The 23,020-nt window shown below is 33.7% G+C and overlaps 3 protein-coding genes across 4 annotated transcripts; all 3 read right to left on the minus strand.

Moving 5' to 3' along the window:
* Window positions 1–638: 638 nt before the first annotated feature.
* LOC109012556 (glutathione S-transferase-like) lies at window positions 639–1,779 on the minus strand. The gene is made up of 3 exons (XM_018994257.2): window positions 1,518–1,779; window positions 1,395–1,443; window positions 639–1,291 (listed from the first exon to the last, which is right to left on the minus strand). Exons 1-3 carry the CDS (start codon window positions 1,668–1,670, stop codon window positions 831–833), a joined length of 663 nt encoding a protein of 220 aa, XP_018849802.2. The 5' UTR covers window positions 1,671–1,779; the 3' UTR covers window positions 639–830.
* Window positions 1,780–5,573: 3,794 nt separating this feature from the next.
* Window positions 5,574–9,005, minus strand: LOC109012553 (mechanosensitive ion channel protein 8-like). Of its 2 annotated transcripts, none has more exons than XM_035682652.1 (5): window positions 7,539–9,005; window positions 7,208–7,331; window positions 6,728–6,847; window positions 6,431–6,633; window positions 5,574–6,044 (listed from the first exon to the last, which is right to left on the minus strand). In XM_035682652.1, exons 1-5 carry the CDS (start codon window positions 8,933–8,935, stop codon window positions 5,753–5,755), a joined length of 2,136 nt encoding a protein of 711 aa, XP_035538545.1. In that variant the 5' UTR covers window positions 8,936–9,005; the 3' UTR covers window positions 5,574–5,752. The 2 variants fall into 2 exon arrangements, with proteins under 2 accessions (XP_035538545.1, XP_018849797.2); XM_018994252.2 differs by having other exon boundaries at window positions 6,728–7,021.
* A 357-nt stretch (window positions 9,006–9,362) lies between these two features.
* On the minus strand, window positions 9,363–20,746 carry LOC109012554 (serine/threonine-protein kinase STY17-like). The gene is made up of 15 exons (XM_018994253.2): window positions 20,324–20,746; window positions 19,962–20,076; window positions 19,524–19,621; window positions 17,728–17,782; window positions 16,480–16,590; window positions 15,950–16,000; window positions 13,726–13,901; window positions 13,540–13,647; window positions 12,852–12,925; window positions 12,551–12,726; window positions 11,741–11,836; window positions 10,502–10,582; window positions 10,343–10,396; window positions 9,751–9,885; window positions 9,363–9,684 (listed from the first exon to the last, which is right to left on the minus strand). Exons 1-15 carry the CDS (start codon window positions 20,512–20,514, stop codon window positions 9,571–9,573), a joined length of 1,635 nt encoding a protein of 544 aa, XP_018849798.1. The 5' UTR covers window positions 20,515–20,746; the 3' UTR covers window positions 9,363–9,570.
* Window positions 20,747–23,020: the final 2,274 nt, after the last annotated feature.

A 23,020-nucleotide genomic window follows, 5' to 3' on the forward strand; every position in this document is an offset into this window, starting at 1 on the left:
AGACGCTGCTGCTGAATGGAATTCTCGAGGCCCGGAATTCCGACACTACACAGCTGCAAAGCAAAAGCAAGCTCATGCTGTATTTTCAACAATGGAGCACTGAGCATTCACATTGTTCGCATCTCTATATATAACGTCATATTTATATAATATGATAATAAATTCTTTCACGTTGACGTATACATCTTTAAATATTTAGGCAGTTATGAATAAGATTTATGTAAATTTAGAAATCAATTATTCACTTTTTAAAATATATTTTATTTATTTTTCTCTCTCCTCCCTTTCTTGATAAATTTGTATTATATTGTATTGTAATAATGTTAGACAAATCTGTATTGTAATGATATTAGATAATAAATGTGTTGTAATGTATTTGTATTGCATTTTCATGTTAATATGTGATGTTTATGAGCACATGAGATTCATTTTTTGTATATATAAATTTGATTTTTTTTTTTACAAGAATTTGATGTATTTTATTATATATGAAATTGCTAAATTTAGATGCATGAAATTGTATTAATATATGTGCAGGAGAAATTGTATTTAGACAACAAATTAATAATAATAAAATATTATTATTTTATTATTATTTTATCCTAAACATGCATAAATGGAAGTTTTGTTTAAATGCATAAATGGACATGTATATGTATAGATTAATACTAATTAATACTAATGCTGCAAGAGTTTCAAACCTATGAATAATAGTCTCCCAACCAAACAAAAGTTTTTTCTAAAAACAAAAAAAAAAAAAAAGGCCAAGAAGTCTCCGATTGTAGCAATTTATTCAAGAAATGCCATCACCGAACTCACCAGGCAATTTTTCAAGCACCCTTATTATTCTGCATATCAACCACGTTTTTCCAGGAGTGTCTACTGGAAATCTCGTTCCACCACCTCCCCACATTTTTTTTTGAAGTGAACATCTCCCCTCTACCAGAAGTTGTAACCAAGTACTGGGTGTTGGGCAAGTGCGAAAGATCAGCCAAAGAAAATTCGTCCCCTGCCAAGAACCGGGTCTCCCCGAGCCTCTTTTCGTAAATGCCCAGCACCTTGGACAGTTTTTCTTCGTTCTGCTTGATCACCACCTGGTCTTGCTTAATCTTCATTCGCGGCGCGAACGCGAGCTGAAACACCAAAACAGAGCTTGGTGGGTTGAACCTCTGCCCTTCGGCCTCTAGCCACTGGTCTATGGATGCTCTCGCTACTGGGTTTGTTCCGTATAGTCCTTTATTTCCTTTGTCTGTGTACTTCTCACAAATGTAACGGCAAATTGCTCTAGACTCTGAATTAATCAAAAGCAAAAAATAGAGGAAAATAATATGGAGTTTGATTTGTCTAAGGATCGAAAAGAATGAACTAAAATAACGGATTGTGGCTATATTTACCAAAGAGGGAGATGCCTTCGTCCTCAAATGCTGGTACTTGGCCAAAGGGCTGTTACAGTAAAGGAAAGATCTATAGCTTAGCAAGAGAGAGAGAGAGAGAGAGACTTTTACATGTCAAAGTACCTGGATCTTGCGGAAGTCGGGCTTCTTGTGCTCGCCCTTGGCTAAATTAACAGGGACGAGCTGGAAGTCGACATTTTTCTCAAGAAGACAAGCTAAGACTCTGGACACAGCTGTGGACATGGCTGGTCCATACACTTTTACTGGAGTCGCCATTGGTAGTGCAGACTGCAGAGTCTTTCTGGGCTTTGCTTGTTTTTTTTTCACTCTTTTCCTGTGTGTTCTATAAGCGAATTCTTGTTTCGTTTTCGACCATATATAGATTGGATTTAGATCCTTACTGTTTGGGAGGACCGAATAGAAGGAACAAAATATATATATTTTTTATAATATATATTTTTTTCTTATTTAAAAACTTATTTAGGAGAAAATTTCTTTTTTTCCTCTTTTGAAAGTTTAATGAGGAATAAATGAAATGGACATTTCTTTATTTTGATGTTTAATTAAGAGAATGGAATAGGCATTTTACCTCCCTTTTTTCATAATCTAAGTTTTTCAGTCCCTCCTAAATTGGAAGGAATATGAGGGAATATAAGGGGAGTTAATAAAATACCATAATATCTATTATATTTTATTAAAATAAATTACTACTCTTCCTCATTTTTATTTTCATGCCTCGTTTGATTACGATATAAGATAAAAGTTAAAAATTGAATAAAATATTATTTTTATTTTGAGACTTAACAAAATTAAATTATTTATTATATTTTATGTATAATTTAAAAAAATTATAACAATTAAATGAGATAAGATAGTTGAGATTCTAATTCATTTTTCTCAATAAAGTACAATTTATAAATTAGAAAAAATGAGATTTAAGAAAATGCTATTACAGCAGTTATAGAATATTCAGATTTATTTATTTTTATTATATTCTTATAAATTAGATTGTTTACTTTATATTCATTTCCATTTACTCATTTTGTAACCTCAAAACAAGAAAGATTCCGTTCTATTCAAATATATTATTTTTTGTTTATTTATAAACTCCCAAACAAAGCTTTTAGAGTATTGCTCAAACTCTAGAACTTGTTTGAAAATATATTTTATTTCAAATTTTTCATTTTATCTCGTATCATTTTTAAATATAATTTAAATATAAATAATTTTAAATTAATCATTACAATATTTTCAAACTAATCATTACAATTTTCTCAAACTTTCAAACAAAAAATAAATCAATCAATCAATTTTTTCAAATCTCCAAATAAAAATAATATTATAAAAATCAATCAATAATATTTATTATTCAAATTTTTTTTTCTCTCATTTCTCAAAATTTAAAAAATAATCGACTCAAATTATTTCACTACTGTTTACAAACTATCTTACTATTATTCACAAAATTCTTATCTCATCTCATTCACCAAACGAGTGCTAAACCATAAATAAGAGATATAGATTTAAAATATGTGTCACCATATTTATTCGGTATTTAATATTGTCTAAAGAATTCATCCAAATATCCACAAGCCCATAAATATCATAAGATGTATTTTATATATTTGTAGGGGTCAAATCAACATTCTATAATTTAGCCTCAAGATAAGATCAAAAATCAATTTAAGAAATAAAGTCATGAAAGGATAAGACAAGCTAACTTAGGATTCGTTTGGATTCGTAAGTGATCTCAGCTCATCTCAACTCATCTCAGCTCATCTCAACTCATCTCACTACTATTCAGCAACTTTAACTCATAAATCTCACTACTATTCATAACTCATCTCATTACTATTCATAATCCATCTCAGCTCATCTCAGCTCATCTCAAATCATCTTCGAATCCAAACGTCTCCTTAGACTCTTAAGAGGAAATAGATTCAAACTCCTAAAAGGAAAGATATACAAACTCCGAAGAAGAAAGTAATTCAGACATCTAAAAGGAAAAGAACTCAGACTTCTAATAAGAAAAGACTTCACAAGGCAAGTTAGTCCTCTATATATATGAGGGGATTCCCACAAAACAAACGAACTCTCCATCGACTCTCCACAAACTCTCTACGTGGAAGCTCCTTATGCCAAACTCTACTAAAACTCTAAAAGATCTTCTCTAAATTCTCCTGTTATATTGTAAGATATGTGAGGCCATACGAGATTATAAAAATACCCATTATTGTAGATTTTGCCCCCAAACAATCCATGCACGTAAGTATTATACCAAACTACATAAATTTATATATATCTCTTTATTTATTTTTATTCACTTACTTATTATTTATAATAAAAATAATTTTACAATTTAACATAACACAAAAATAATTTCCTATCACAAAAATTAGCTTCGCAAATTGCAATTCCCAACTCCCATGGACTCAGGTTTGCAATGGGCTTTGCGATTCTCACAGGTTCAACTCCACTACAGGTGTACCGACAATAAGAACCAAGAAAAGATAACAAGATTTTTAAGATTTTTAACACTGTCTCGTTTGTTTTTAAAGATAAACACAAAGAGTATTGCTATTCATAAGCCCATACACCACACACTAAATTTTTTCTATTTTTTTAAAAGTTTTTTTTGATTTTATTATTCTTAAAATAATTGAATTATTCTACTCATAATCGATATACCACACATTTAATAAGAGAATAAAATTAAAGAAATCATAAAAAGAATGGTGTGTGGTGTATGAGGCTTAGGAATAGAATTTTTCTTTTTTTTAATATCAATTCATCTCTTATTATTTTATCACTGTTGATTAACTGTACTATACATAAAAAGCTACCAGTGGAGCCTCTCATTTCTCTCTCCCACGTTCATCTTTCGACAGCAAAGCCTGCCAGTGGGTCCCAGTGCTTTCAGCTATCCACTGTCTGCTTGCCTCGTACAGGTCTTCTCTCATTGGTTGAATTGACGCCCGTATCCTTGACTATTCAAATTCCGTTTGTTTCGTATGTGAGAGCTGATATTAGTGGTCCCAATTTTTCAAATATTGTTTCATAAAATATTACCAAAAAAAACACACAATAATTAGTGGGTCCCAGTTTTTATTATTTATCAAATACTACAAAAAAATCAAAACATTTTCATCTCATCTATACAAACAAACACACATATTTTAACAAAGAAAAAATCTAATTATAAGCGATTATGCGCACTAATACGAGTATCCATTTAATATGATTGGTCAGAAAGTAGATTTTATTAAAAACAGTGCTAATTTGAATTTAGAATATGAAGACAACAATATTAGTACACAGATCGGTACGCAAACTTGTTTATAAATAGCAAAACTCTTTAGCAAAACTATCTCATTTCATCTCAACTCATAATATCAATACTATTCACACATATCTCAAAAAATTTAATATCATATGTGAAAACAAATGAAACTCATCTTTGTAAGTACTCACAACCTTGAATTAGGTCAAACACCTACTCGTAATACTGTTCATCAAGATTCTGACCCAAGAATTTGGATATATTCGGATTGGAACCCTGGTTTTAAAATCAGGCCAGAACCCGAATTGAAACCAATTTTTAAAGGTTCCGGGTTGCATTCGAATTTTTTTTTTTAAAATCAAAACCTACAAGTTATGAATATTTTTTCATAAAAAAAATGTTGATGCCACATTTAAACTCCATTTATATAATTTTTTAAATCAAAATCTACATATTCCTTAACCTCCAATAAAAATCTCCGTGGAGAAGAGAGTAAAAAAAATTATAAAATAGATGATTTATTAGACATAATATGTATTTTCTTTTGAGTTGTTAGAAATGAAGAAAAAAAAAATCAAAACATTCAAACCGAAAAATAATAAAATAAAAATTCGGTACCCGAACTGGGTATGCTCAGATTTTTCTATATAAGTACTGGTCTAAATTTGATCCGGGCCGAAATTCGGATAAAATCGATCCAGAAAAAAACCTGGCCCGGATGAAGAGGCTTTCATGCTCGAGAGACGGGGCCTACATCCCTCAAGGCCTTGACTACATTCCTACCCGTACCTACAATCGGCATAGAGAATTGCAGGAGACCGGATCTGATCCATTGATCACTCTATGTGGCAATGCAACAAACATGTAATCTATATTTTATTTTATAAAATTATCTCTCATTTAATACATTATTATAAAATGTATTGTGAAAAATATCTATTTCATGTCCCTTTGAGGAAGAGAGTTTATCCTGAATCACCGCAAATAATTTCCTAAAAATCACTGTTCCCCCGAACATGTTTCTGTTGGCATAGTTATCGGCTGCCGAGAAATTTTTTCTTTGAAAAGAAAGGCATCGCTATCGGCTTGCACAAGTTGTCCAGTTTGAAGGAAGCCTGTCGGATATGAGAGGTGGCATGTTCCGGATATTCACGTCAAGAGGCAGCATGCGGTATTCAATGTCGATCTCCCTGAACACTTTGACCATCTCTTCAATCAGAAGGGCTCTCCTACTCCATCTCTCCCTCATTTCCTGGAAGTTCATCTGGTGTGTGGCCCACACAGTCATCATCAGTTTGTTCATATCTATAACCTCCCTCACTATCACCATTGGCGCTGGGTGCCAGTGCTCATTCTTGCTCTCAATATACCTGCAATTTTCAGCACCCACAATGGCCATTCAACAACATACTCGGAAAATGTTTCCCTTTTGGTAAAACAAACGATCCAACAAAACAACATATCTATGGCAGTGTATGTAATAAGCCGGTTTGGGGAAAGAAACTTGTTGAAATTCACAAAATTTTCTTCAAAAAGAAAAAAGCAGAATCTCTGTGGTTCAGCCATTCTCACCGCAAGAGCAAAGTGGAGGACTGGCTGACTCAAGAGTGGTTATGTTTCCACCGATTATAACATAAATGAGTTCATTCCATATATTTTTAATATTCTAAATCTCTGGAATTAAAGTGTACTACAGAAGAATGAAAATCAATACTATAAGAAGAAAAAAAAAAAGAATATTGATGCAGCTACATACCTTGTTATTCTTTCTTTCATGGTGGAAACTTTATCCAATGGGGTGGAGATATGGATACAGAAATCAATAGTGTCTACCATGTGGGGACTGCGTTGGTAGTTACCAATGGGCTTGGTAGCTAGAATACTGTTCGGGTATATGATCTTTTGGTGATCCTTTCTCAGAAAAACTGTTGTTAGTATGTTCATTTCATCAACTATCATCTGAGACCCAAAAGAAACATATATAGTTGAGAATTTAATGAAAGATGTATGCGTATCTGCTTATAACAAAATGTTATTAATATTCACTTCTTACCTGGACTCCATCCACTTCACAACGATCTCCAACATCAAATGGGTGCATTATAAATAAGAAGACTATTGCTTCAAATACTGTTTTGCAGGTGTTCCCAAAAATAAACACCACCAAAAGAAGCTGTGAGCTCATGAAGACGAGGAAGTGAGTAATTGGCACTCCGAGTATTATAAACCATATTATCAGTATGATGATAGCTACAAGAACATTCAACATATTACGGAGTTCGTCCACAGCTGTTTTTGTATCATCGAGAGACAATGCAAGTGCTCTTCTTTCTCTAAATGCAATAACCTAATACAAAAATGAAGCATTCTTTACTTCAAGGTGGTTCATGAAAAAATAATAAATCAGCACACGAGTTGGTTTCTTTCCTCACTAGCACACGAGTGGGTTTCTTTCCTCACTAGGAGATGAGGTAGCTTATAGTTGAGAATTCACAGCCCGAGGCCAAGATATGTAAGGGGAAAATAGTCATACCATCCAGCTTTTAAGGGATGACTTGCTGATTCCTTTTTTCCCAGCAGCTACTCCAAACAAACGCATTGTTTCCAAAGCTTTATCTTCGCTCATGAAGCGCATCAAGTCCTCGAGGTAAATGTACCTTTGGAGAAGTTTATATTACATAATAATATAATAATATATTAGGGATATGTGTGGAATATGACGACTGCTTCCAACCTCATTCAAAGAAAGAAAGGGAAGGTTAATTTCCCTCTTGCTACCTGGCACCTTCCATATTCTAGAACCTATTATTGTTATTCAATCAAAGGAAAAGAAAGGATAAGAGAGAGAGAAAATAAGAACTTACTGAGATCCTGGCTTTACCACATTCTGAAATATCCTCTTGGCTGCCTCTTTTGCCTTACATTCACTTGTAATCTGCAACAATGCTTCATCCTCAATATTTGAACTCTGTATTTGCTCATCAAGAGTTGATAGAGCCCCATGCCTAATAATATTAATCATTTTCCCCATATTCCAAGCTGAGATGGTCTTCTGATTCAGCTTGTGCAGGTGGTCAACTGCAATCTCCTCATCTCGCCTTTTAGAACTAAAGCTTGAAAATGGATACTTCTTCCCAACTGTGGGACCATTTTGCAGTTCACCACTTCTTACACTCCTGGGAAGCAAAGTTTCCCAGAGCTCACCAGGCATGGTAACCCCATCTTTCTTCAACTCTTGAACCTCAGCCATAGCTTCCTCTCGTGTGTTATGTCCCCTAAATGATGGGGGAGCAGAAAGAGTTTCGATCACAAACTGCTTGAACAAAGCCTCACGTATTCGTTCAAAGAATGTGTTTACATGAAAGGTTGAAGCCAGGACCTTGACCAGCAGAGTTTTCAGAAGCCAAACAAGGGTACCAACAAGAAAACAAACAAGAACATTATCTACTTGAGGCAGAATCTTGCTCTTGGTCTCCTCCTGAACCTTGTCATCGAAAATACTATGCCATACTAGCAAAACCATACTCAACCAGAGGCTATTCTGAACAGATCCCCTTAGCCCATAAACAAAGTACAAAACCCGTTTTCGCAAAAGAAAACTGTTTTCTATAAGAAACACAACCACCCGAATTCCCCAACCCGAAACTAAACGCCCGGATATTAATGCTAAAACTAGTATTTCCCACTTCCATAATGGAAGATCCCACAATTTTAGCCTCTTCAGAAAAGGAATCCAAAGGCTACACGCCAAGGCAGCAATGATTAAAATAAGACTCACCAATTGAAGTAATGTCAGCGTGCTGAATTTCAGACTCTTATATTCTTGTGGGATGTCTTCAATATCATCATCCTCATAATCGTCATCTTTTCCGGGCACTCGTTCAAAGTTGACACCTCTTTCTGAACCTTCGCATGGGTCCTCTGGCAGGTCTATCAGCCTAGACTTCCTGCTTAGCACGTAGCTCCACGGATCTCGCCGAAATGCAGCATTTGAACTACACCTCAGAACTTCTTCCTCAACCGACAAATCTTTATTTCTTCCTCGTACCGATTCACTTCTTGGAGATACAAGCGTCTCCGGGTAACCTTGAGAGTTTTTGCTTAGACTTCCCCTACCATTCTTGCTTACATCAATGGGTTCGTTGCTACAACCAATACCATCATCAAACGTGACTACTACTTCTTCTCTTTGGGCCATTCGACAGTGGTTTTGGTAATGATGCAACAGAGCTTGCCGTTCCTCCCGGTAGTAGTGCTGCATGCAGCTGTTCTTTAGTAGATGAAGAGCTTGGTTTCAAGCACCCTAGCTCTGAGAAGCCCCATGTAGAGAATTCGATGCAGTTCTCAAAAGCATTAAGAGCAACTTCACGCGGGGTATAATTCCCGTATAAAGTAAAGTTCAAAAAAGAAGAAGAAGAAGAAGAAGAAGAAGATATGCTCACTATGACGCACTTATAGCGTAGAATCTCAACCGTGGAAGGGCTGCATGCATGTGTACAGAGACAAGAGATGCTGATAACGGGGGCCGCTACATGCCTACTAGTGATAGTACCAGTAATCCTCTGCAGTAATCCACTTTAATTTGCTGCCATCAGGTGCTTTGTATTTAGTAAGTAAATTATAAATGTTGTGGTTTAATTGTATTTTCTAGATATTCTTCCAGAAACTGTTGTCAAACACACGTCATGAATAACCAAGTATGGATTTCCCAGATATTTGAGCTGTTCTAGTATTTACATTCTGTTTCTTGGAAGAGAACGTCTGAGAAACATTTCCCTCATGGCTTATCACTAAATTTATCTAATTGATCACAGGTTATCTATTGATTAATCAGATTTACAGAACAAGAGTACAAAAGAAAGCAAGTACAAAACGAAAAATCCCCGCGAAACGAGATCATTGATGTCTTTCAAACGGCCTTCTGCCACTTTGATGGCTACTCTTCCCATAATCAGATACTCTTCTAGATGATTTCCCCTTTTGCCGGTGCATTCTCTCGTCCTTGCTCACCTGTTCCAATACCATAAAAGTTTTAAAAAAACTAGAGTTGAAGAAGGACAAAAGAAAGTTTCATACCCTCTTGGCCATTTGCTGCAAAATTTCTACAATTTCTGAGAATTCTGGTCTTAAGAATGGATCTTGCTGCCAGCATCTCTCAAGCAATTCCACAAGCTTTGGGTAAGTTTGACTCGGAATTGTAGGCCTCAGACCCTGAATTTCATGTCACCAAATCTCTATTAATATTAGTCATTCCATGCTTAGAGCTTAAATTGTTCATAATAATTACAATTATTTAGCAATGCCCGGCTACCTTCATTTGTCACTTGCACAGTTAGTCAAGTAATACACTAATCTATACAGACAATTCACACCAACAGGTTAAGCCTTGGTCCAAGTGATTTTCCAGGCGCACACATTCTTGAGAATGAAATATGAACTGGAAACCTTCTTTTCAGCCATGGAGATTAGGTAATTGTGTACCCTTATAATGGTCAAAGGCCTAGGGGCTAGTAGCTATATTATTTGTGGTCAGTGAAAAGGGGGTAAACTAAAATTTTCTCAAGAGCAGAAAAGCAAACAAACAAACAAACAAACAAAAGCTGCGATGAGCAAACAAAGAAGATTCACAAAGTTTTATATACAATGTCGACGTTAACTAAAGCAATACCTTCTGGACTACACCAAGTGCTGCTTGTACGGGGGTTAGGTGCTCATATGGAAGCTGGCATTTCAGTCAGAAAACATAAATGCATAGAAATAAAGATATAGTGAACAATTATCATAAGAGAGCTATTGTTACTTTGTCCCCTCAAAAAGTACTGATTACCTTTCCTGTAAGCAGCTCCCATAGTAAAACTCCAAAGCTGAATACATCAACTTTGTGATCATATAGTTTGTGTTCAATAAGCTTCCATGTATCAACACCAAAAACACATGTCAGACAGCTGGAGGAGCAGCCAAAGGAACATAATCATCGACTAAGCCGTGCAAAATAATAACGAAAGCACTGAGCAAATTCATGTATTGGCTTTCAGGAGTTAAAAAAGCTATCACTGATTTAACACTGAACGAAACTACATCCCATTTTATATTATATTCTATCAATCCGTCTCTTGTTAACAGGCTCTCATCTCTCATATGTTCACGTTTTTACATAATTGATAGGACTGATACTTATACTAGTCTGGTCTATACCTTAAAGGCACCTAACAGAAAGTTGGCCAAAACCATCAACCCAAAAGTCCAACTCTTCGACTCTGTGGACTGTAAATTTATTGTCTATGCTTTGTTGTTTTCTTATATAGGTTATCAAATTTTAGTAAAAAATTGTTTATTCCTTTCAGATATTTCTTAGTAGACTTTTTCAAGAAGTACAAATTAATTTTTTAGTGAATTATTAGCTAAGTTACTTCGGAGGTCACACTCCAATGCCAGTCTTATTAACCTTGAACCTCTCACTTCTCAGGTTTTCCCGATGGTCCAGTTTCTAAAACCATGCCCATGCCCACCTTGGCGCATCCTTATTTCTATGCTAGAAGTATCAAACATTTTCACACACTATATTTTCTTTCTTTTCTTTTTTCTGTTTCACAATCTCTGCACATTTTTATGAACTCGAAAGGTGATATCATACAGCATACCAGATCCTTACTTGTATTACTGAAATTGCACAAGGAAGAAAGGGTGATTTATGTATTGAAAATTTGAAAGTCAATTCCACGGTATAAGAACTACAAGTCTATGTTAGGCTAGAAATTTAATAATCTTTTCTCAACTTGCTATGAAGTAAAAAGGTTGAACAGCCATCAAAACATATCTATAGAAACTTCCCAAAATGTTCTTAGTACATTGTTTGGAACATTTTCACAGACTATACCCTGCATACCATGTTCCTACTTGTCTTACAAAAACTGCAGAAGGAGAAGAGTGATTTACGCGTTGAAACTCAATTCTGTGGTACAAAAGCTATACATTTATGCCAGGTTAGAGATATCATATGCTTTTCAAAACTTGCAATCAGGTAAAAAGGTTAAAAAGCTATTAGTACATATCTACAGAAACAGACCTCTGGAGCCATCCAACGATATGTTCCAGTTTCTGAAGTCATGACACCAGATTGATCTTGCATTCTGGCTACACCAAAATCAGAAACCTTGACAACCTGATAGTGATAGAGGAGTTTTTGAAAATTTAGTAGATGGAAATTTGGACCAGTCTTAGAGCTACGTACACAGCCATAAAATAAATGTGGGCTGTAAAAAGTTTTATGTCAATCAGTATTTCTTTCTATTTATCAGTTTTTTATGGAGACCTAATAACTATCATACTTGTAAAACATCGTTCAAAAACTGTAAGCAGAACTCTGCCTTATTAAAGTCCGCATAAAAACGAAAATAATTCTATGGACATCCAATCGTTATACCTGCAATTAAGTGCCACAAAATTTAGGGGCCACTAATCAAGATTTTTAGACAAGGAGAAATAATACCCAATCACAGGTAACTAGCCATCAATCAACAAGCAACTCATAATTAAATCTGTAGCTTTCAGTTCAAAAGTGGATATAGTTGTCACTTACAGAAAAGAAAAAAGTGGATGTAGTTGTCTTTTAATTTAACAAAAAAGTCAATCATTCTCAGAGCATCCATTTTACACAATTTTTAACTACGACATCACCAACCCATCATCAGCTATGATGGTTATGAAGCAGAAGGCCACTATTCAACAATGTCTCGAGACCAAAACAGTGATCAAGAAGTAAGCCATGGTCATATAGAACTCTAGGGAAGATAAGGGTACCCCTAAATATGCAATAGCCACACAAAAAACCTATAGATTTAAAAAGCTAATAACACAAAAAATGTAAGTCTCTTACTCCATTTCCATCCATCAAAAGATTGGCAGCTTTCAGGTCCCGATGTATTATATTATTTTGGTGCAAGAATTTCATTCCCTCGGAAGCACCAATTGCTACATTGATTAAGTATTGAAGTGTCAAAACATCCTTTTGTTTATGAAGAAAGTCATGCATGCTTCCACCAGACATGTACTCTGAGAAAGAAAGAAAGAAATAACAAAGGAAAATTCCAATAAAAAAAATTACCAATCATATACTCATAATCAAATAGCTAATGAATGTAAATTAGAGCATATCCCACAAAAAAAAAAAAAATTACCCATGACAAGACAGGGGTTTGGGGTTCTCAGGCATGCCCCGATGAATTGAATAACATTATTGTGCCTAATATTCCTGCAAGTTTCAAAAGAAGAGTCAGAAGAGAAAAAGAAAAGTACATAGGATAGGGATAATGGCCTTTTTTTATAGAGATCCACCAAAATGCAGATTCATAAAATATAAAGGCATACCATATAATCACCTGCTCAGTTTTCTAACAAGTTGGAATTATATTACCTATGAACAAAACTAAATACTATAAAAACTACTGAGAAATTCAGTCTCATCATACGTTTCTTTTTTTTCCCCTTGATAAACATGTGTCTCATCATGCAGTTCTAGCAACACTAAATGATGATAAGGAGAAGATTTTGAATAACATCGATTGATGCATTACTAGCTAATGAACATATGAACATCTCTCTCTCTCTCTCTCTGAAATGGGTTCATTTTTTTCTAATTAAAATAAAATTTTATTGAAACAAGAAATGGGTTCGTTATAGTAGCAAATGAACCCAATCCAAGAATCGCCTTGCTGATATAAAGACAAAATATAAATTTTGTGTGTTGTGTGTGTGTGTGTGTGTGAGAGAGAGAGAGAGAGAGAGAGAGAGAGAGAGGAAAAGAACAAATGGAAGATGATAGTGAAAGCAGTTTGCATGGAAGTTACGTGTTTTGACATGACAAACCTCATAATATGGACTTCTTGAGTGAATTCCCTCATGATATTAATATCTTTGTGCTCAGCCCTCAGAACTTTAATTGCTACATCTTGATTACAAAAAGTACCTTTATACCTGCATGTAACCAATCTTACTTACCAACTAACACTCATAAACAGACAGATCATGGCTATAAAGGATGAAAATACTCACAAATCGCAAAATGATACAGATGCAATTTTCTTTTCATATTTCAACTGCCTTGTATCTATTTCCCAATCGTTAATTCCATCAGTGGACATATTCACATGCTTAGGGATAGACTTGATTCCAGTTTGCTCTTGCTCCTCAGCAGCGGGAACACGATGAAATTTCAACAAAGGGTGCTTCTGAGTGACTCCAAGATATCAGATCTAATTAGATGCGGTATGCGGAAAAGGCATGCAAGTTCATAACTTCTAGCATCACTTAGTTTGCATAAATTAGTAATTTAGTATAATATAAAAAGATAATAAAAGATTGGGACATATAAGGAATCCCCATATAATGAAGGCTGCTACTTTTAAGACATCACCAAAGAAAGGTTGAGTATGACAACAGAAAAATAGGACAGTACAGATTGGAGCTTATAATCCTTGCCAGATTTAAAACAAAGCGTTATTGTTTACCCTTTCACAATACAAATTGTTTTATTTTGTGGTCCTACCATAGATGAGTTTAATAATTACTCAATACTAGTTTTAACCATTAATTGAAAAGAACATGTGAAATGCATAGAGGACTGTGCCCAGAAACCCTTCTTCAAGGATTCTACTGGCACATAGTAAAACCAAGCCCCTATTGGATTGCATAGAATAACCAAATTATTATTTATCACTTTCACATGATTCATGGTTTATCAACCCTTCTCAGATAATTTTCATTTATTTCATTGATTAGCCACTAACAATTGCTCCCACTCAATCTTTTACATCACTCCATCTTCTCACTTGTAAATTTTATAACTTTTTCTGAAATATGGATCTATAAAATTCGGATTATTCTACTGATAAAAAACTAAATAACATTTGTATTATTTTGTATCAAAATATTAAGACCTCACAACTAAATATGCGTTTACCATTTTCAAATTTCCAAGAAAACTCAAGGTCCTATTGTCACCTATCCCAAACATCACTTAAGGATTGTCATCAGAACAACATAACTATCCGCAGAAGTAGGATACTTAGAGATCAAGAAGTTTACTCTATCATCATAGATCATAAATGTCACAGTTATTTAATTCAACAGAAAAAATGCTAGTTTTAAATTAATTGATTTTTTGGCCTCTGGTGTCATAACATGTAAAAGTTCATCCCGAATTAATAAGAGAACTTATTAAGGCAACTATAACCAGGTATCAGGAATTTCCCTCTTTGGATCATTGATCAAACTTAAGTTGATAGCAACAATACTGATACAAGCTTTTTATTGAATAGCAGTGGTGGCCATGAGGGAGACTAATTTTATACCAGTTCTGTTTATTGTCGTTAAAGGACTCAACTTCTTCAGAAATTGAAATTCAGGCCTCAAGTAACTGAAAGTAACGAAACTAAGGAGTGATTTGGATTCAGAGATAAGTTGAGATGGTTTGTGAATAGTAAAATAAAAGTTGAATTATTTATTATATTTTGTGTGAAAATTTGGGAAAGTTGTTTTAAAATTTAAAAAAGTTGAATTGTTTATTATATTTTATGTGAAAATTTAAAAAAATTGTAATGATGAGATGAGATGAGTTGAGGTGGGTTGAGATGGGTTACGAATACAAACGAGGCCTAAGTGTTTAGGAAATGCATTTCTTTCCTGCTTTAGGGTGAGTTTGGATGTTGAAGTGAGTTGAGTTGAGTTGAGTTGAGTTGAGATGATAAAATATTATTAGAATATTATTTTTTAATATTATTATTATTTTGAGATTTGAAAAAGTTGAATTGTTTATTATATTTTGTGTTGGGATTTAAAAAAGTTGTAATGATGAGTTGAGATGAGTTGAGAGTAGTTTATGTTCCAAACGCACACTTAATGTAAGGATCTCACAATCATCTGACAAAACATGAGAAAGGCTAAAAAAGATCGGTACGTGGACAATTGATAATTTGGGACACCTACAAATTTGCAATGCATGCAGGATGATTTACCAATAAAAAAATCATTCCCTATAAACACTTCAATTAGGATACGGACAAAGTGACCACCTTCTGGCAAAATAATCTTATCCATGATTTGTTTTAACAAATAAAACTGAATCAGACTCAAGTAAATTTGCTTTTAATTTGTTCAAAAATAACATAAATTGGTGGGAGGGGCAAGGGGAGGTAGAGGGACACATCCATATTGAACATAAATATGACCTCTAGTCAATAATATAGATTGACCAAAAAGTAGTCGGAAGAGGGGATACCTCAATTCTTGGTATTTTCTTGACAAGTGTATTTCTAAGCTGCTCGGTCTCCTATAAATTATAGAATATGCACATCAGTTGATCCATTCACAAAAACGTACAGAAGAGGCAAAGTAATGCACAACGCATATATAGTTTATTCAATAATTTAAGAAAGCCAAGTTGTGACTTGAAAGCTCAATAAAAATACATTTGAGACTGATAAATGACAATACATGATGTTTATGTTCAATCAAAAGAAATGAATATCCAAATTGATTGCGCGATAATCATAATCCATTAAGACCGGCAAATGACAGCCATTGAAATTTAGCAGTATAAAGTAATGAATATTAGGATTGATTCAATCATAATCACAATCCAACAAGACTGAAAAATGACAGTAAATGAAACATACATTCAATCAACTGTATAAAGCAATGAATATTTAAATTGATCGAATGATAAAATAAATATTCTTCCTAGGGACTAGTAATCAATTGATGAATCAAATACAATTTTGAAAAAATTGAGAAAAAATATATAGATACCTCGAGTGCCCAACCATCAACAAGAAAATAGTCCAATGAGTATCCATCCACAGTGGAAAAAGCATGTGCTTCTTGAATGTTCAGCCCAATCTCAGACAGTAAAGAAGTCAACTGAATGCAGCATTAAAAGTTCAAATGGCAACTAAAAACACATTTGCTTAATACAGATAATATAGTCACAGATGGAATATCTTACTAGTAAGTAATTTTTGGAAGTTCCATACATAGTATCAAATCAATTATTTTATCCACCATCACATCTTGAGCCTGATCTGTTGCAGTCTATCTTTAGGCATGTGAAGTACAAAGAACTTGCTTTGGTGGTGACAAAGATATGTATAAAACAAGGGAAAGGTAACAGAGAAGTAGACATATCTCATATCTGTTACTAATGAATAACAGATTAAAGTGAGATCCCTATAATATGTATAACTTGACTTTAAAAGTTCAATTGTTGCAAATAGAATCAGGACTAATGCCATATACAGACAGAAGTCCAACAATACTAGGAGTGGCTAGTGGTAACTAATCCCCAGAATTGTTGACTGGAGACTAAAGAGAAAATGAAGGATCATGAAACAAGAACACGATAGATGAAGCACAGAGATGCCTCTATAGTGTTCTGAATTTTGATAGAGAGCTAGAAAGAACTATGCAATGTCAATAAACCAATCAGACCTTGGAAGGAGTGGATGGTTGAGAGAACAGAGTAATCACAAAATGAAAGAAACACGGACAGTCAACTGCAGTGACATTGATGAAACCCATTGCTTCTCTTTCTTTTCAAGTAGCGACTAGCTCTTTTATTCCTCGGTCATTAACCTTAATGTTTCCAGAGCACCCATGATGAATGGGCAAACAGGTGTCCCCTCATGGATGGGAAGATGATAGCCAAGTTCCCTCACAGTTCTAGGGGCACCAGCGTGTGATTCAGATCAGGTCCATCAAGGGATATGGATCTAATGTTTCATTATTATTAATGGTTGTAGGACTTGAGCCCTTAAAAATAATGTTCATTAGCAGCATCAATATAATTCTCTTTCCATAATTTTATCTCCTTGCCTGAAAATTTAAGTCGAGTCAGATGCCTTGTAAATGTCAAGAGTATTCATCCACCACATATTATGAAAACACATAAAACCAAAGGATGCAAAAAATAAAGAATCATAACAATCCTGGAGATGATTCCAAGAATGGTTTGGGCCATGTGAAATCAACATGCTCACTATTAGAGAGGGGATCAGCTACCTGACTGAAAAGTTTGGGCTTGTCGTTTGTTGAAATTGTAATCTCAAGCCTTGCCCTACAATGCATTGGAAAGCATTACAATATTTATTGACTAAGAACCTATAATGCTTCCAGAAATCAAATAAAAATATAAAAAATATTTGGAAACTCTCATAATATAAAAAGAAAGCAACATGAAACTGAATACAGATTGGAGCAAAATTGTAGAATACATTTATATAAATATAATCAAAAGGAAACATATGGTCCAAGAATATATAACAGTTAAAAGCAAAGTCACAAATCAGTATGAGATTATGCATAATTTTTCCAGACTAGGATAGAATAAATATTCTGATGAAGCCACGGCTCAACTTGATTGTGACACTTGCAGGGATGCATTAAGTTTGATAGGATCTTTTTAGGTTTTATCATAGGAGATATCTCAAGAAACATAATAATTTCTAATCAGATGCAATACACTTGAAGTCTCTTCTGGAAAAAAGTAAAAGAGGAGCTAGGAAAATTCCCAATCATACCATTGAAATTTACAGGATTTTGATGGTAACATCCAAGGAGGAAAAAAGTATCACGTCAATCGAATTTCAACAACGGGCCATCAAATATAATGCCAAGGAAAAGCAGCGACTAATCTCACAACAGGATTAAACCTATCAGAATTATTTGCTGGGAACTAAGAGGATTATCATTCACACAGTCATGCCTATCTTGAACACGCAAGTAGTTGACTTTTAGGTTCCGTTTGGATGCTTAGAATATCTCAATATATCTGTAAATAGTAGTGAAATGGTTTGAGTTAGAAAATTATCAGGGATTTCTCTATATGCAAATGCAAAATCACATGTTTTGGAGATTGTCTTTGCCATTCAAGAAAAACTCTCACACTGGATTATGCATATTTGAGTCAACATGATAATAAAATATTATTTTTCATTATAATTATTATTTTTTTTCTTAAAATTAATTTTTTTATATATATTTTACAATTAGCATCCACTACATACATTTGGCATTAATGATACAAATATAATAATAATAAAATATAATTTTTTTTATATATTATATTAAAAATATAATAAAATGATAAAAAGAAAATCTAATATCTTATAATAATAAAATGAAGGTAAAGGTGAAAGTGATGTTGTGTTGTTGAGGGAGGGAGAAAAGGAAAGGGTTGTGAGAGAGAGAATGGGAGGAGAGAGAAAAAATTAATAAAATAGCATTTGAGGAGTGAATAGTGCAATTCTAAAGATGTATTGATACTGTTCATAGCTATGGAAATATTTCCATATACATGACCCAATGTAGTCAATTTAATGGTCTAATTATGCAAATATGTGTTTGCATTTGTATATAGATAAATCAATGTCAATGCTCTTAAGATTTTTTATTGGATTTTGGAAAATGAGCGAGAAAAAATTGAATAAAATATTATAAAATTAAAAAATTATTTAAATATTATTTTTTAATACTATTTTTGTTTTGAAATTTAAAAACGTTATATTGTTTTTTTGTGTTTTGTTTGAGAGTTTGGAAAAGTTATACTAGTTAGGTAATGATTAGATGAAAATGTTAAAAATTTGAAATTAAAAAATATTTGTATTTGAGTGATGTGTGAGAATAAAATTTATGAGAATAGTTGTATTGACAAACGGGCCCTGAAAGTTAGCTGAACATCAAGTGACGAGACAAAAGCAGTTTTTTTTTTTGGGACTGGTAAAGTAAGAGAGAGAATACACGAGCTGTCCAGAATTAATAATCCTAATTAAAGAAATAGAAGGACATTTTTACCATACCCATTTTCCCTGCTATTATCAGAACGCTGAGGATCCACTTTTCTTTGAGAGTTTGAATAAAATGAATAACTGCAATTTCCAGTAGTAGCAAAATGAGCCTGCATGTTTTCGATAAGAATTTGATCAATCAAAATTAGTTTACGCCCGGGGGGGAGGCGGAAGCAACAAAAAAGCTCGAAAAGCCAGAATTGTGACAAAATCAGCTCCAGTATTCGAACAGTAAATACGTCAATTACCACTAGACACTAAAAGACAAAAGATCCAATTCCAGAAATATGCTCAATTATAAGTCAAACTAGCATTTAAATTTCATTTTTGTGATAGATGGAAATGATGATATATGTAACAGGAAAAGGGAAACTCAAAGAAAAATGCATAAAGCCAGGAATCCGTACGCTGCAAATGATACAAGGATAGATGGTCTCTCTTATAAGTTACCTGCACGACACGAACTTCGATTGCATGTTTGGTAGCAGGATCGCGTGCCATATGCAGTAATCTTTTGTGCATAAGAACATCTTGTGCTTTCTCGACATTCACATCCAAGGCATACCTGCAATTAGAAAATGGTTCCATGAACTTTAGCATTGATGATAAGCCCTCCACAAACTTCAGCATCGGCTCCAAAAAGGGCGCCATTAAGCCAAAGTCGAAAGCCATAATTACGTCATACTTTTGTGACAAACAAGGAAGATTTTTTTTTTTGATAAGTACAAACAAGAAAGATTATTAAACGCAAGCAAATAACAAGAAGAAATAAATAAATAAAAATTAACGTAAGGCTAGGGTTTTGGGGGTGCCTTGGGGGGAGCCGATGAAAATGCATCCAGAGCTCATCTTCAAAACCAGGAAGATTGGCCTCTGCGAAGTTCGAGTCCTTGAGTAGATGAAGAACTTGATCGTACGCAATGACCTTCAATCTCCGGTTCCGACTGTGAGTCGGTGCAAAATCCACGGCTCTACTACTACAGCTCTCCGTCTCAATATCCATGATCACACAGCCAAAACGAAAACACAAAATGAAAAACTCAAGAACCACAGTTCAGAATCTTGAATCACGGTCGTCGAGGAATAAGCACAGTCCATGTGAAGCCGAAACTATACCAAACGAGAAAGGAAAAAATTGAGAAGATTTTCTAGAGAGAAGTTATAAACGGCTTTCGGAAGAGCGCCATAGCTTCTGCTCTACACTTCTCTGTGCCTCTTCCCTGTTTCTGAAAAGCGTAATTAATCTGGGAATTAAATAAAGAACGTTAACGACAAGTGGCGGGCGCACTTCTCATTTCTCGCCTCTCCAACTCCCAATCAATCTCGTCCGTCGGTTCTTACAATGCATCTCACTTGGCGTAAACATTCAAACAAAAAATGTCTTATCATTGACGATTTATTATGCGATCAGAGGTAACAATAAAGCCAACTTTTGACGGAAAATGACAAATAATAAATCGAACGAGATAAACAATAAAGATGACTTTTCTGAGAATCAAAAGAAATTAGGTTTTATTTTTACTTTTTTTCCGATACAAGATCATTGGATCGCGATATTTATACGGTTAAAAAAGCAAACATCATTCTCATCATTTTTTTTTTCCAAACAAATAAGATGAATTCAAAGATTACAGGCTACAAAATTTGGTAGGATGTAGCCTCCTATAATCTTTCCAAAATTAATAAATACAGCATAAGAGAAATAAAAAAAAATAGAGATTTAGAATTAAAAATTTAACTTCGCCTATTTTTTAAAAAAAAAAGTCGTTTGAAGTAATTTTTACATAATCTAATAATTAGATCATAAAATTACGGTCAAAAGTTGTAGTAGAGAGTTGTGTGTTGTATTTTAATGATCTGAACTGATAAGACTTTCACCATCACTTTTAACTTAATCTTTGGTTAGAAAAAACAATAATATAGAATAGTAACAATCGAAATTGAAAATTGTGTCAAATTGTGCACCACATTAGGAATGAAAGTATAGGTTGGATCTAGAAGATCCAAAGTAGCTAGTCCTAAGGGAGCCGCGCGTGGCAACATCAAGCTCTCCAAGGTGCGGCGATGCGTGAGACGTACGCGCTACACTTTTAAACTATTTTCTCCTACCTTCTGGTAGATCGGCAGCTAGAAAATCTGGTAGTGGAGTGCGTGTAAGATAAAGGAGGTCAGAAGACAACATGTTGGCATATTTCATTTCGAGTAATATTATACACCAAATTTTCATTCTATTTTAATCATATTAAGTTATATGTGGTACATTCATTATCATTAGATGATAAAAAAATACAATAAATAATTATTTAATAATAATAAATATGATACATCATATTTAATAGAATAAAAGTAAATAGTAGCATAATATATAAAAATTTTAGACTGAAAACTAAAAGAACTGCAGAACAGATCCGGCGAAGGGCGGACTGGGAGGCCCCCTCCGGGATAGTACTAATTGCATCACCTCCTCACGTCTGCATATTATTCCATGATGTTTTATTATTCACGAGTCACGACTCTGACAAATTTCACTACTGGACAACTGTTTCGACTTAATTTTTTTTAAAGAAAACATATGCCTTAATCTTTTTCTCATTTTTCACTCAATTATATTTTAAGTGAATAATATTTTTATAAAATAATTTATAAAAATAATAATTTTTATAAAAAATATCTTTAATTTAAAATATGATTATTATTTTTTTCCAAGGTTCAAATACTTCACAGTAGTAAGCCAGCATGATCTCAGAGGAAAGCAGAGGTTTTGCATCATTGCAATATCTTTGAAGCATGCCAAAAATCTTTTATGTATTTACAATTCAAAAAATCTCCACGATCTCTTAACACTTCACATTCTATATTATTTTTAATTTTTAATATTTTTTAATTTTATTAAATATTTATTATATGAATAATGAATAAAAAATTTAAAATAATTTAAAAATAATAAACTCAAAAAAAATATTAAAAATTTAAAAAATTTAAAAAAGTATGAAATATAGAGTGTGGTGGAGGTTGTGTAACAAAACTCTTTACAATTTAGCAACGTGGGAAGTTCAGCCTTCTTCCCTTCAGACCCACCAAAAGAATAATTTTTTGTTGTTTTTTTTGTTTAAAAAAAAAACTCTTGCTATGAATTAGCCGTTAATATTCAGTACTTTTTGATGAGTTCGAGTATCGATGAATACATATACATAGGACTAGCTTGCTCCTGTATTTTCTATGTGGAGAGATACAAGAGATGATTCCTTATATTGAGACAAAATCTAACTCGTGTAGATTACAAGAAATATATACTAATTAATTATTATTAAATGCAGAAGGAGCAGTTGTATGCCAGGCGGTATATATCTATTTGAGATTCCATGGACGTTCAAGAACAGAAAAGACAGTGAGTCAGACAACAAAGAGATACCAATCGATAACTGTTCAGAATGAGTCACACACATGTATATAATATATATAATACATTGTCCAACTAAAAAAGAACAATCGCTTTGGTCGGCAGAATC

The sequence above is a fragment of the Juglans regia genome, chromosome 11, assembly GCF_001411555.2.
Source record: "Juglans regia cultivar Chandler chromosome 11, Walnut 2.0, whole genome shotgun sequence".
NCBI classification, from domain to species: Eukaryota; Viridiplantae; Streptophyta; class Magnoliopsida; order Fagales; family Juglandaceae; genus Juglans; species Juglans regia.

Coding starts and splice junctions, on each gene's coding strand:
- LOC109012556 (XM_018994257.2), bottom strand. CDS start 1,670: ATGGCGACTCCAGTAAAAGTGTATGGACCAGCCATGTCCACAGCTGTG. Junction 1,444..1,517: donor CCGACTTCCGCAAGATCCAG/GTACTTTGACAT, acceptor TTACTGTAACAG/CCCTTTGGCCAAGTACCAGC. Junction 1,292..1,394: donor CGAAGGCATCTCCCTCTTTG/GTAAATATAGCC, acceptor TGATTAATTCAG/AGTCTAGAGCAATTTGCCGT.
- LOC109012554 (XM_018994253.2), bottom strand. CDS start 20,514: ATGGATATTGAGACGGAGAGCTGTAGTAGTAGAGCCGTGGATTTTGCA. Junction 10,397..10,501: donor GGGAGCTGCTTACAGGAAAG/GTAATCAGTACT, acceptor CTGAAATGCCAG/CTTCCATATGAGCACCTAAC. Junction 9,685..9,750: donor TGCAGCAAATGGCCAAGAGG/GTATGAAACTTT, acceptor GTATTGGAACAG/GTGAGCAAGGACGAGAGAAT.
- LOC109012553 (XM_018994252.2), bottom strand. CDS start 8,935: ATGCAGCACTACTACCGGGAGGAACGGCAAGCTCTGTTGCATCATTAC. Junction 7,332..7,538: donor GTGGTAAAGCCAGGATCTCA/GTAAGTTCTTAT, acceptor ACTTCTCCAAAG/GTACATTTACCTCGAGGACT. Junction 6,634..6,727: donor GTGAAGTGGATGGAGTCCAG/GTAAGAAGTGAA, acceptor TTTGGGTCTCAG/ATGATAGTTGATGAAATGAA.